Genomic DNA, 14,933 nt, shown 5'->3' on the forward strand with positions numbered 1-14,933 from the left:
TCTGTTCGTAATTGCATAAAATATCTAACAAATATTTTGTTCAATGCTAAATATAAAAGTCAAAGCAATTGTATTGGTTATTTTTATATAATAATTGCTGGTATTAACTGTCTTTGCACGTCCCAATTTTTTGCTTCAAATTTTAAACATCAGTTTTTCAGTCATTTCCCGCACGTACAAATTGTGAATCTTACGTTTCTTACACGTACAAATTGTGAATCTTACGTTTCACTCAGATATTTTATAATGAGTTTTATTGTGTCGATTCGCTGAAAAGCAAAAGATTGCAATCTAAGTTCTTGAAACATTTTACTTCCCTGTGTCAAACTCTCTCAATGGACTTTAAGTTGAATATTTAAATTTTTATCATGCCTTTGACCTCAATTTTTGATCGAAGTAAACACGTTTCGATGGACTTGTTTTAAAAAACATTGACAATGAGCTTGACTCCGAAACTTGGTCATAAAAACTTCAATCATTATTCAAGTTCCCTTTGTACCCCATTTTTTACCCAAGAGGGGTTTAATATATAAACAATATAATTAAGTAAACAAGCGTTTTCCATCAATTTTCCACAGTTGCCAGTGGAATGTATTTGCCTCTGCCTTGTTCTGCAATCAGTCTGTCAATTTCACAGACAGTTGCTCAGAACAGCAGCTCAGCGAGTAGTGTGTTCTGATTCTCCTATTTTAATTTAATTCTTGAACCAACTACATAACTAGAATTCGACTTCTAATGGCATATATTCTTTTAGCCGAACACCTGTGTTATTTAAAGAGCAAAATATAGTTAGTTTGAGAGTCCGTATCTACATTCCATGCTTACAATAATAATAATAATAATTTACACACCAAAGAAACAAATAAAAGCTCGATTATTAACCAAATTGAGCAATGGCCCAAAAAAGTATGCTACATAAAAGCTGATGAAATCGCAGATAAAATGAATAGCAAGACAGAAAAAAGAAGAAGAAGAAATATGCCCAGAAGCACATAATTTATAACATATACATGTGTATATGGCTGCCATTAATCAAATGGCTTTCCATAAACACACCAGAATTTGTGCCTTTTTTTTTGTTTTGGCCAGCTCTCAGGCATGTCTACTAAGCTCCTCGATATGATTGGCAAAAGCATCATGGCATCTACTAGAAATCTGCCACTTGCTTAGATCTTGAGCAATTTGAACAGAACAAGGTATTTTTCTTTTTACGTTTTCTTGCTATTGAATTCGACCTATGCAAACAAGCAACCGCAAGAACTACTTCAGCACAGCCCTTTGAGCACATCAATCATACGCACTGTTGTGCGGGGCAAACATTTGCATAGGCCATGTGTGGTGGGCGGCAAGTCGGGACCGTGGCATGAACGCTAATGTGAGTAACCGACAGCGGTGCCATCCCGCACAACTTGACCGACTGGCAAATGCCTCAACTTGCCCCCAAACTCCCCCCACGCCTACGCCAAAGCCCACGCCCAACATTGGTCTACCATTGAAGAAAACTTTGGCTCGAACAATATGCAAATTGTAATACGTCAAGTTTCTGCTGCATATGGCTTGTCGGGCTTAAACTGAACTCTGTGTCTGTGTGTGTGTTGTGTGTGTGTGTGTGTGTGTGTGTGTGTGTGTGTGTGTGTGTGTGTGTGTGTGAGCCAGCGAAAGTTTTACCAGCTGCCAACTGTGTGCTCTCGGCTCTCGGTTCTTAGCTCTGTTTATGCTAATACCTTGCAGCTTGCCACATACGCTGCCTAATTCAATTTTTGGCATTTTGACTAAGTCGTTTATCTGCGGCAAACACAGTACCAAAGTTGCCAGCCAAAATTGAATCAGTAACCAGTCAAAAGCCAACATCATCATCATCATCATCACCATCATTAGCAACAGCAGCATCATTATGATCAACGCTGTCATTGTCGCTGTCATATTCATGAGTCGAGTCCCATGAGTTTGGCTTTTGACGGTTTTTTTCGGCGTGCGATTATGTAAATTTCATTGGAAAATTTATTGCGAAAGCATGCACGCCGTATGCATTGCATAAATAGCTCATTAAATGCCCAAAGAAAGCACGTCTAATTCAGTTAAGGCCACGTCTGAACACGCCCGGTCACAAGGACATGCCCAGCTAGCCAATTGGCCACATTCTCTTCCATTCGTAATGCGTGTGTAATGGCGGCATTTTGTGATTAATGAGCCGTTTGACTTGGCAACTAACCGAGAGAGCAACAACTTGTGCCACAAACTAATCAGGCATTATCATCAACAACAACAACAAGAACAACAAGTGCAACATCATCATCATCATTATTTACTAACAACATAATTAACAAGAACAGCAACAATCATGGTGGAAATACAAAAGCCGCATTCGGCTCTTAAGCGGCCATCGCTAAAACGCGAAACAGTCGTGGTTAACAATAGTGCACCCACCATTAAAAAGGTGACGCTGGTGCCCAAGGATGAGGTGAGTCCAGGAGTGTGGGCGGGGACGGACCCGGGGGTGGGGACGGGGCGTTGTGCTTAAGGCACTTTGTTGTTTGTAGTAATTACATAATTGCGCGCTGCATAATGTGTGCTTTGTTCTTTTTCTGTTGTGTTTTTTTTTTCTTCTTTCTTTATTTTGGCCATTTCACGCAATTTGCATACATTTTGTTGGCCAAAATTTGATTTTCCCTGTAATACCCTTGCAGAGGCTATTATCACTTTGTCGCGAACTGTGTAACGCATTGAAAAAGAAATCGCAGATCTGCTTCAGACTTATATATTAAAGAACTGTCTCAGTAACAGTCGAGGCAACATGGACATGTCCGTCTGTCTAGTCTCTCATCGGGAAACCTTGCATAGATCTATTTTTATAATGCAGGCAACTGGATCGAAAGACTATATCATATTGTCATAGAAAAGAACATTCAACAATTTTCTTTCTCGAAAACCTTCTTTTTTTGCTATTGCGAGTATTAATCCATTGATATAAGCCAAATCTTGTTGACAGCGAACTACCATATCACGTAGTGTTATAGGTCGAATCGCTCGATAAATGTGGTTTTGTTTGGAAAATACTTTTAAATATGTATATCTACACCAAACTTGGCTTCAGTTTTCCCCCAACATATCGAATCGGTTGACTATATCATATCCCTTCTTTAGAAACAATCACAAAATAATACTTGTATAAGCAAAGGGTATCTAAACTTCGACATGCCGATTTACCCGTTCATTCTTTTTTGTTTTTCGTATTAGGAAAACTCTCTTTGAAATTTGTTGACTACGTTTGGGTATAATAATGCGATTAGTTTGACTAATCCAATAAAAAGTCCATTAATGCAATATTTAAGTGCATGTAAATTTTATAAAAACTTTGGAATTACTTTTATTATTATTATATTTTGGCGAAACTTAAGTTGAAATAAGTTTCTGGCAGCCGGCACAAGGGATATACAAGTTCTTGAATGTGTCAGAGCAGCAATTAAACTAATATATACATATATATATATATGTAAAGCTCGATCTCGTATGCAGAAATAATTTCCATTGGTTTCTAGCCCTAAACACCTCTATCAGGGCCTTTCGAGTATCTGAAATGCATATTGGGCGGCGTTGCCTGGCTGCAAATGCCACAATTTTGGAGGCAAGTTAATTAAGTATGCAAATGCTTGTGTCTTTCGGGCGTGTCCTTTGTTGCCGACGCCTTGACTGAGGGCTGGCACAAAAGGATTAAGTGAAGTCCTTTTTCTAGGCTCATTTAATTGCTTTTATGCGCCGTAGATAAACAAGTGCCCCCAAAATATCTGCCAAACAGGAAACATACTTTCGCCCAGCTTTGAGCTCAAAACCCTTACCTTCCACTTGCCCCGCCCCCATAACTCGATTATGGCTACGCATAAAATTACAAATAGGAAAATATATATAGATAAATATATATATATATATATATATATATATATTATGTGTTTGCCTTTGCCTTTGTCTTTGGGTTTTGTTGCTTCTCATTTTATGTTGTCGCAGCTCATTTGCAAAATTCATAAATAAACGCAGCGCAGATTGCGCCAATGGGGTATACAGCACTTAGCGTATGCGCTATGTTGAGGTGACACAAAAGAATCTCTGGAGTATTGCTGGGAATAGCGTTAATTACCAAAGTCAAGATGATTATCAACTTGCTAAGGAATATTGGAGTCAATTTATTGAATTGGCCACATCAAAACACAGAAGTTCAGAAGAGCTTAAATATCTTGAGCAGGTTCTTTCCCCAGAAATTCGCCAAAATTCGTTGAAGTTAATGCCAGATCGATTGCGAAATGTTATTCATCACAAAGAAGCATCAATTTTGCACTAAGCTAAGGCTTTGCGTTTGTAAACTTTTCGTATAACTTTTCTCTTGTCAAAATACTTTTTGCACTTAAATATTTTCCTCAGTTTTTACGCAGAATTTGACAACAAGTGAACGCACCTTGAAGCAAAAAAGTTCTTATTAAAAGTTACCTACTTCATTTCTCAGCAGTATATCGAATCGATTTTAGTTAACTTAAACTTATCTTCGGGACATTTGACATACTTTTGGGTTAGATCAAATCGTCTGACTATAACATTACATGCTTTCCACGCTTAACTCTTGCATGGGGCATACCCTTTGGTGTTGTGTTTGGTCAAGGGTATAACTTAGGTTAGCGCGCACAGATTGCGCACAGATTTTAAGTTTATAAATGCAAATTATAAACTGGCTGAAGGCGTAACAACTTTCGATTGGCATTTCATTATAAGCGTGCCATAAATAAACTCCATTTGCCATATCGATTGCCCAAACGCTTGAATACCCTGACAGCCCGAAGCCCAGGGCCGTGCTATCAAGAGCAGGCTGTCCGCCTCGACACGTTGCCACGAGTTGAGAGACGGCAACGGAGAGGTTGGCGGAGAGGAAGACGGAGGCGATGGCGATGGCGAAGACGGTCGCAAAAGTTCGCTGCAAATCTTTGGGCCATAAATAAGACCCCCTCGCCGACCCCTCAGGTTCTAGCCACTCGCTGCGCCCGCATTTTATTACCTTTGAAAAGTTGTTTGGCTGAAGCACGCAGAAATAAATAAATAAAATACAAATACAAATACAAATACAAATAAAATTTATAGAGCCAACTCAGCAAACGGCAAATAATTGAGCAGTCCTGCCAAAATGTTTTACGAGTCTCATAATTCTTTTTTTATGTTCAAAATTAAATTTAATTTGTCAGGCAAAGGTAATTGCGAAATGCTTCAGCTTCCTTCGCTCATCGTTATAATCGCCCACTCCCCTCGCTCGACCAACCCCCAACAAAATCGTCCTGCCTCTTTCCCATGTCTGTCTGTCATCATCTGTCACAGAAACAAAATTTTAAGAAAAAAAAAAACAGAAAGTAGCGCGTACCTACAGCAATCCAAAGTTTAAATACTCTCTTAAATACAGATATGTCAAAAGAATAAGGAAGCTCGCAATTACTGATTTTGGTCAAGATATCTGAGAAAACAGAACATTAACTTATATAAAAATAGGTCCCTTGTGCTGAAGGTTTAATATGATATGGATTTCATGTGATATAGGTCCCATTTGATACAGGTCCCATGTGCTATAGGTCCCATATGATATAGGTCCCATATGCTGTAAGACGTATATAATATAGTTCGCATATGATATAGGTTCTATGTGATATAGATCCCATGTGATCTAAGTCCCAGTTGATATCGGTTCCATGTGCTATAAGTCCCAGTTAGTATAGGTCGCATGTGATATGGGTCCCATGTTATATAAGTCCCATGATCTAAGTCCCATGATCTAAGTCGCAGTTAATACAGGTCCCATGTGATATAGCTCCCATGTGATACAGATACCTGGTGATATTCTCCCATATGATATAGGTCCCATGTGCTGTAAGTCCCAGCTGATACAGGTCACATGTGATATAGGTCCTATATGATATAGGGTCCCATGTGATATAGATCCCATGTGATGTAGGTCCCATTTAATATAAGTCCCATATGATAGAGATCCCATGTGCTATAAGTCCCATAAGAAACAGATGCCATGTAATATAAGTCCCTTATGATTTAGGTCCCTTGCTGATCATATATGATATAGTGGTCCGATTCAGCCGATTCTCATGCATGTACTGCTTTGATTACGAAAGACTAGTTCCCATAGAAAGAGAGCTCGACTGTTGCTGCTGATGTAGAATAAATACACTTTTTTGGGTCGGAGATGTTGCGTGACAAAGTTGTAATGCCCCCTGTGTGCAAGGGTAAACAAAAAAAAAACAGTTGGAAACTCATTTTTGACTTGGTGAAATTAAACTTTGTGAAAAGTTGTTGAGCGCAGGAAGCGCAGCCCAGGACACTTCCAGCACTGCACTGATTTCCTTTTAATTATCATAATTATGCGTTGAATCGCAATTTGTGCCAGCCATGTTACAGTCCCCGCACGATGCCCACCGCATCGACCTTGAGCACTTTCAATGCTAATGGCAAATGGGGACATGGCCACCCCCCCCTCCCCTTTATCCGGCCCGCCTACAATACCGGAGATAACATTTTTCTAAAAAAAAAAAATAAAATAAATTGGGCATGCATTCTGTGTGGCTTTGCCCAACTGACGCAGCACTTTAAACCATTTAACAGCTGCGAATCGGTTAAAAAGTAATTTTCAAACATTTTTATTCAAATAAAAAGATGGTATTTGATTTGCGAAACATTGTTCCAATTTCTTTTGGATATAGTAAAAAAAGTTACAGCATTCTATATTCAATTAAATGATATTTACATTTATACTATATTAAACGAAGAGCAATATATTAAGCTCTAAAGAGTTTTTCTTGGTACATGCAAACACTTTCTTTAAACATTTTCTTGGTAAAATATTTTCATTTCAATTGTTTTCGGCAATAAATATGAGATATTAGATATTATATATATATATTATAAGAGTGATTGGATTAAGAATATATAATTATATATGCTTTAAGATCTTAAGAGTTTGCATCCCAAGTTCCCAAGATTTTCATTAATGTCGAGAGTGCCCGACTAGGAGATACCCTGAATCTTCCTCTACCAATGCCAAATGCTATAAAATGGAAGATAATTGATCTGTATATACTATTCTAGAAGCTACATATTCATTTTGGTGACTCTAGCCATTAAAACTAACAAATTAGCACAAAAAACAGGATTGCATTTCGATTTTTATCGATTGCTTGGAAACGGGACAAGTTATCGATAATTGGCAACAAACTATGCTGAGTAAAGTTTAAGATTTAAGACGAAATTCTCTCAAATTCTCTGGAAATAAAAAAAATCGTTATTTGCCGAGCTCACAGTTTGAGAGTTATTGATGAGAAACAAAAGCTCTCTTTACAACATTTCCAAACGGCAATTAGACTGTGAATAGAGTATTGCACAGTCGGTGCTTACTTGCTTGGCAATTGCCTAAAATGGCGGCTCAATAAATAAAGAGTGGGCAATTAAATTGCTAATGCAAATTAAACGTGATGGCGATAAAAAAAAACCACATGGCCAAACTGCAAACTGCGATAGTTGACTTTGCTCGTTAATTGGGGCCATGCTTTAGGCCAAATGGCAGTTGCTTTGAAGTTCGAGCTGGCGACATCGCTGAGTTTCAGCCATTCATTTATAATTGCCGCGACGTGGCACGCACATGGGGCAAGCACTTGGGGCAGGTCGCGCACAGATGCGGCAAGCGCGGCGTTATAAATGATTTGCCAGCAGAGTTCATCATAATGACATAAGTTGTGTGCGTGCACCACAAGCTCTGTTTCAATGCCACTCTCACTTGCTCGCTCTCTCTCTCTCTCTCTCTCTCTCTGAACCATTCGCCCGCCCGCTCATCAATATTGCAAATGATTTGCCTGCAAAAGCCGCTCGAGTGCCATTTGCGGTTGACCCTTGTCATCTGTTTGCTGTATGGCTCGTCCAGCCTTTTGCTTGTTCTTGCCAACCGACCATATTCGATTTCGATATTGAAACAGTTTGGAATGAAACCCTTGTAAGCATTTTGTTCACAATCCAATTCATTTTGAGTCCCATGCCAAATAATAAAAAAAAACCCAATCCGTTTGAGAAAGTATTCCAGATGAATTTGTGTTTAATAAATTATTCCATTGAATTGTATAAGAAGGATTTCTTATCGAATAGTACATACTGTCTGTTCTGATTGACTGACTGATTGACTGATTGACTTACTGACTGATTGACTGAATGGTTGCTAATCAACGCACAGCCCAAGCCGTAAAAGTTTCCAACTCCGATGTGGTGCGCGCCAAGAGAGAGTTCCACGCGCAACTATGGAAAATTGGTGGAAAGCTGTGTTATGCAACGTTGTTGTTTTTCATCCGTTCGACTTGAAACTTCATTTCAAAGATATTTGTTTCACACTTTTTCAAAAATCGAACAATATTGGGTAAAAAATTGTCATCAAAAGTTGGGCTCAAGTTAGGTTCCATCGGCTTCCACCTTTTGTTAGTAAATGCGTGAATACGTGAATTATACGTCGGTAAATTAATTAATAAAAAAATGTCATAATAACACCAATTTTGGCATTTGCCAAGGAAATGGTACAGGGTATACAAAAATAATAGTTCCCATTCGATTGTCAGAAATTCCGAGAGAGTCCTTTAGCTACTTGGAGTTCAATTTCCGTAATTTAATTTTTGGCTAAAATGTTCCCATAAAGAACACAAAAATAATTCAATTACCGATGCGTAACTTGATGAGGCTAAATTTCATCTTTCTAGTCGAAATTCAAATAAATGAAATACTAAACAAATATGTGAAAAATACATAAATACATGAATTTACAGTGAAAATCAACAATAAATAGAAATTTAGGCAAATCGAAAGTAACAAATTCCAGGAAATCATTTAACAAAATAAATATGGCTGACTGAAAATGTTTCAAAGATAGCAATTAGACGAAATGAAATATTTTCAAATATTTACATGCATAACAATAATTAAACAAAATATTTTCATATTTATTTTTTTTGGTTGTCTTTTGCAAATTGTATTAAATTGTTCAAAGTGCTGTGCATTGAATTGTGAGATGCCAATGGGCTTGTTGTTAGATGGTTTTTGCCAGCAAATTGACAATATTTCATTAAACTTGACGGCAATTCCAATTAAATATATGTGCAGACAAGCATACAGACACACATACATAGATATATACTTATATAGATATAGATAGGTAGCATGGCAATGCGGCAATCGACTGAGGCTAGGCCCATTCTCAGAAATTATGGCCCCGAAAATAAAACGAAATTAATTGCTATGACTGAGCCTGTCCTTGCCCCTGTGTGAGTGCCTGTGTGTGTGCCTGTGTGTGTGTATCTGTAACGGAATCTGTATTTGTACGGATAGCTTGGCCATTGAGGCACGGGCAGGTGGGGCGAGGCACATGAAATTGTGAGTTGCAGACACGCAGAACATGGCCAGAAACTTTTGCTGCTGCGGACACATCATAAATTTTCACACACACACACACACACATATACGCACACACTGAAAAGCCTGCGCTTAGTGACAACAATTGTGAATTATTTGGCATTGTTGTTGCTGTCCACTTATTATGACCATTGTGATTGCTCCTGCTCCTGCGCTTGCCGCTGCTGCCTTCATTAGCCATTAATGCGATTCGGGCAATAAAAAGGTGTGACAATTGCCATGGCCAAAAAGTAAAAAAAGAAGCAATAAAGAACGCCCATCTGCGACACGGCGAAGATTGAATACCCTTATAGACATGTGGATGCCAACTGTTTGTTGCTGCAGCTGCCATATAAGAAAGTCGAACCAGTTTAAACGATTGTGCAGACATGTGGGAAGAATAGTGAAGCACGTAATATGGCTGGGGCTTGTCAAGATATCTTGACAATTAAATTATACCTTTTTCTATACTCTTTATAAAATCGTATGATATAGCGATCGTATGGAACTGCTTAATACCAAGTCTGGTTAAGTTATCTTAAAAAAATGAGAAAAATTGAATACACAAGAGCTCAATTTTAGTTACTATGCCAGCTTTGATATATATAGGATATGGTGGTCCAATCCTATGTTGTCTATAATAAAAAGTGGAAGCTGTGCGAATTTTCGTGACGATAGTTTTCGAACTGAGCAAACATGTTAGCACAGAAACCAACTGATAAACTTGGATCTGTCGAGTCGGCTGTCGCTACAGATCAATAATATATATACTTTATGGGGTTGAAGATGCGTTACATATTTGATGTATTAAGTTATAACACCCTCTGCTAGGGTATTAAAAAAGAGCGTAATTTATATACGTAATGAAGGCAATTTGCGGTTGAAGTTGGCGCAGCTTAATGTTGTTGTTGTTGTTGTTTCTGCTGTTGTTGTTGTTGCTGCAGCTGCTGTTGTTGTTGTTGTTGGCAAGGCTTTGGGCCAGGTGCCAAGCGCAGAGCTTTGTGAATGCGTTTACAGCTCATTAAATGCACGTCTAACAGTCGTTGCTGCCACTGCCACTGCTACTGCTGCTACTGCTTCTGCTGCTCTTTCTGAACTCCTTAATAATGGCATTGCCAGTGCTCTTGTTCTTCTTCTTTCGCTGTAAATCGATTGCAACCACACTGGCATTTGCATTTGCCATTGAGCTGGAAAGCAAGAAGTTCCTTTTACATTTTATTACATCGATTGCATGTTAAAACCATTCCAGCATGTTCACAATTCAACTACAACAATGCAACTACAGCTCGTTGGTCATTTGTATTTAACAATTCGTTTTTTCTCTACTGGACATTCCGCAAAATCGACAATCAATTAATTAAATGTTGTAAATGGCAGGCAAAAACATTAAAAGCAGCATGTTAGATCGGCCGTATCCGACAAGGAGTTGCCCCGGATCCAGCGGCAAATTGTCTTTATCAATTGTACTATAAGAGATAAATTTGAATGGTTAACAAAATAATATATCAATTTCAATTTCAATTTATATCGATTTATATTATAAATTATGCCTTTTCGGTTTCCCAGTCAATGCATTTTCTAAACGAATTCAGGTGACTTCCGGTGTTCATCATGGTAGTCATCTTAGCCCGCTTCTCTTTGCCCTTTTCATTAATGACCTTTCCTCGATACTGTCCCACTCTCGAGTACTAATGTATGCTGCATATGTTATCTCTTACAAGCTGACATTGAAGCAATTCAGGCTTGGTGTCTAGCCAACCTCTTAAACTTAAATTGCTCCAAATGTAAGGTAATGACTTTCTATAGAAGCCCTCCTCAATTGGTTTCTTACATCCTTGATAGCTTACCGCTCGAGCGTGTTAACAGTTCTTCTAATCAAGTTATGATCTAGGTGTTATCCTTGATCATAAACTTAAAACCGACTCTCATGCTAAGACCGTGCTCAGTGAGGCCAGAATTGTGTTGGGTTTCATCAAGCGATGGTCAAAGGAGTTTGACGATCCGTACACGACAAAAACCCTTTACATATCTTTGGTACGACCTATACTTGAGTCTGCCTCATGTATCTCATCACCACAGTACTCCATCAAGACAGAATTGAATCCGTTTAGAAACAATTCTTGTTGTTGCCATTCGTGGTTTTAATTGGGATCCTCGTGTGCGGTTACCGTCATACTCCAGCAGACTTCTGATGATTAACCTTCCTTCCTTAACTAATCGTAGAACCATGCTGGGTGTAATATTTATCCATAAATTAATTACTAGTGAAATTGATTCTTCTGTGCTGACTATCCAATTAAATTTCTCTATCCCTACTAGACTAACACCTAATTTTACACCCTTATCGCTTTAATTTTGCTCAACTAATTAGTTCAGGATTCTCTGTGATGACTATAACAAGCATTACAGACTATTCTGCTCGAAGTCTTCTCTTCCTCGTATTCAGTCTTCTATTCTTAACTATTTAGCTAGTAGATAGTCTTATTTTTATTTGTATTTGTATTTGTGCATATACTTGTTGTTTGTATTCGTTTTTTTTACTTTTTTACTTTGCAACTCGTGTCGTACGTTACACGACTGCGCCCCTCGGTCGGTTGGGCGGGAGGTGGGATGCAGTACGTTGCATCGGGGTTCGCGTTAAAAAAAAAATATACATGGATACGGGGAAACATTTTTGAAGATTTCAGAAAGAGAGAGAGAGAGAGGCGAGAGAGGAGAAAGAGGAGAGAGAGGAGAGAAAGGAGAGAGAGGAGAGAGAGAGGGGAAGAGAGGAGAGAGAGGAGAGAGAGAGGGGAAGAGAGGAGAGAGAGAGGGGAAGAGAGGAGAGAGCGGAGAGAGAGAGAGAGAGAGAGCGAAAGGAAAACATCTCATCTTAAAAAGAAAAAAAGTTCTCTATGCTATAATTATTAATAGTAAACTTATTTTGAAAATCTCATATTAGTAGTTAAGGTCATGAAAATCGCATAGAAGGGCGGTTCGTGTTCAAGAACGTATAAATAAATTTCAATGTTTTTTAAGCTTGAAATAATTTAATAGTTCGTTAAGAGATACGATGAGTCTGTTTTCAATTCATTTTTGACTGTCAGTGAATGTTCAAAGTTAGATTTCCTTATCTCTTCAATTCTGAAATATCTTTTATATCAGAAATGGGCCAAAAAATAGAGCCTTCGGTCTTCGTCGTGTTAAAGACATGTATAGTCCATATGGCCCATGGGCCAGGCAAAAGTTCCGTGTAAATTTCCACTTTATATAGACAAACAGACGAACATACAACTAAATTTATCCGACTGATTGGGAATAAATTTTTATTGAATTATGTGGTTATTCTGTGTCAGAGAAATAAGAAACGAAAAGCAATACATTAATGCGACATAAACCCCAGGGCTCCACGGCAGGCAAGAAAATGTTCTTGGAAATCATTTTAGCTACAGCAAAATTATGAAAGTTGAAAGTCGATGAAAAGCATTCACTTTAAATTTATAACAATAAATCCGTTCCGCAGCGGAAATTGATTGAGTTGGTTTAAAAACTAAGTTGCTCGAATGAGCATTTGTTTATTTGTTATTTTTTTTTTTTGCGAATTTTTGTGGCAACGGGAAATTGAGTTGTGGTTAAATTAAGCTGAAGCATCCTTTGTATATGGAAGGGCGCAATATAAGCTCGTGTGTGTGGACAATTGAATTGTGTGGAAAAACTTATCGCACACTCGCAGTCAACAGTTAGCAGGAGCCACAGCCACGGCCACAGTCGGAGGCATTGTTCCCGCTGAAAGGAGGGAAAAATCCAATTAAATGCTCAACCCTCGACGACTTTAGAATTAAAGAACAAATGCAACATTTGTGCGCGCAAGTTTCTCAATTGCTATCAAATGCCATTTTGTTGTGTACGTGTGTGTCTCTGTGTGTGTGTGTGTGTGTGTGTGTGTGTGTGTGTGTGTGGTCTGGCATTATGGCACATTAAAAAAAAAAAATTGCCATAAAAACAGCAACATTGTCTACACACAACCGTCTGCCAGAGCCTGCGCTTAATGTACCAATTTTTGAGCTGAAGCTGGTGATGTTGAAAGTCGTTTCTTTATGTGCGTTCCTGGTATCCAACTATTTGCAATAATTACATATTTGCCAGCGGGCTCAGCTCTCAACATTGTTGAGTGCACTTTCCAACACTGCACACAATGTCCACTTCAGGACACAAGCCCCTCCCCTACCCCCCCCCCTCCAATCGGCCAACCCTTTTGAAATAAAACTAAAACAGAAAATACCCGTAAGTGCTTGCTGGCAGTTTTGCAGACTCAATGTGAAATGCAGTTCACAAGAAACACAAAATTAAATGTTTAGTCGGTTCAGCGAAAAAATATATGCTCCTTAAATACACTTTCTTTATGCACTGAAACAATATTTATATACTGAGAGTTGCTAATATCTATATGTTTACTATCTGTTCACAGTGGAAATGAATGCCAAATTTTGTTTACCATGTACTTGACAGAGACTTACAATTTTAAATGCATTTTTTATCTAACCTTTACCTTACAGTTAATTTACTATGTACCTCATAAATATTAACAATTCTAAATACATTTTTCATTTCTATACAGCCAAAATCTAACTTCTTATCGCACTGGATTACAATTTTAAATATTTAATTAATTTTCTTATCTACTAACAGCCATTATTTATCTTGCAGTTAATTTACCATGTACCTGATAATGATTTACAGCTTTAGCAAATCACAATTAAACTTGCAGCTAATTAACCATTAACCTAACTATTGTAATTTATAAATATTATTCATTTTATTAATATATAACATATATTTGTTGTGTCTATTAACAGCCATCATTTGCCGCAAAATTAATTTACCCTGTACCTGTTCATAAGTAACAATTTGTATCCTTTAACAAAATACTAACCGCTTATTAACCATTTACCTATTAAATTTATATATGCATTTTACTTGTTCTTTTCGTGTCTTTAAACAGCCAACATTTAACCTGCAGCTAATTTGCGATGTACTTTATACACATAATTATTAGTATTATTATTAATATCTAATCAATTTTGCATCTATTTACAGCCATAATTTCCCTTACGCATAATTTTCTATGTACCTGAATGTGCCTTACAATTTTTATTAAATTTTTTATCTCTCTTAACAGAAAACATTATACTTACAGCTAACTAACCATCTACCTAATACATTTAAAAATTGCTTTTAATTGTAATTCATTTGATGTCTTTTAACAATTTATCCTGCCGTTAATTAACCATGAGCCTGCTAACGTTTTTTTACCTTTTCAATATCTTATGATGCTGCATTTAACTTTAATCATATCTCGATGTTCTTTCTTTTTATATCTAATTGTATTTATATTATGTTAAAAAGTGATGCCATTTCACAAAGTTCTTTTTTTATGTTAACGATTTTGTTTGTCTATTTTTCACTTATTATTTTGAATGTTATGTCAGTGTTTCGCT

General features: G+C 37.5%; 1 protein-coding gene across 1 annotated transcript in view; it reads left to right on the forward strand.

Moving 5' to 3' along the window:
* The window catches only part of LOC135427495 (inactive dipeptidyl peptidase 10), a 29,569-nt gene that overhangs the window by 1,994 nt on the left and 12,642 nt on the right, over nucleotides 1–14,933 (forward strand). Inside the window, exon 2 of the mRNA XM_064681014.1 lies at nucleotides 2,334–2,461. Within this exon, the coding sequence (XP_064537084.1) occupies nucleotides 2,342–2,461 (120 nt within the window). The 5' untranslated portion in view covers nucleotides 2,334–2,341. The remainder of the gene's footprint in view (nucleotides 1–2,333; nucleotides 2,462–14,933) is intronic.

The sequence above is a fragment of the Drosophila montana genome, unplaced genomic scaffold, assembly GCF_035044405.1.
Source record: "Drosophila montana isolate Dmon_TW-CO22-7 unplaced genomic scaffold, ASM3504440v1 contig_2178_1, whole genome shotgun sequence".
In the NCBI taxonomy this organism is placed as follows: domain Eukaryota; kingdom Metazoa; phylum Arthropoda; class Insecta; order Diptera; family Drosophilidae; genus Drosophila; species Drosophila montana.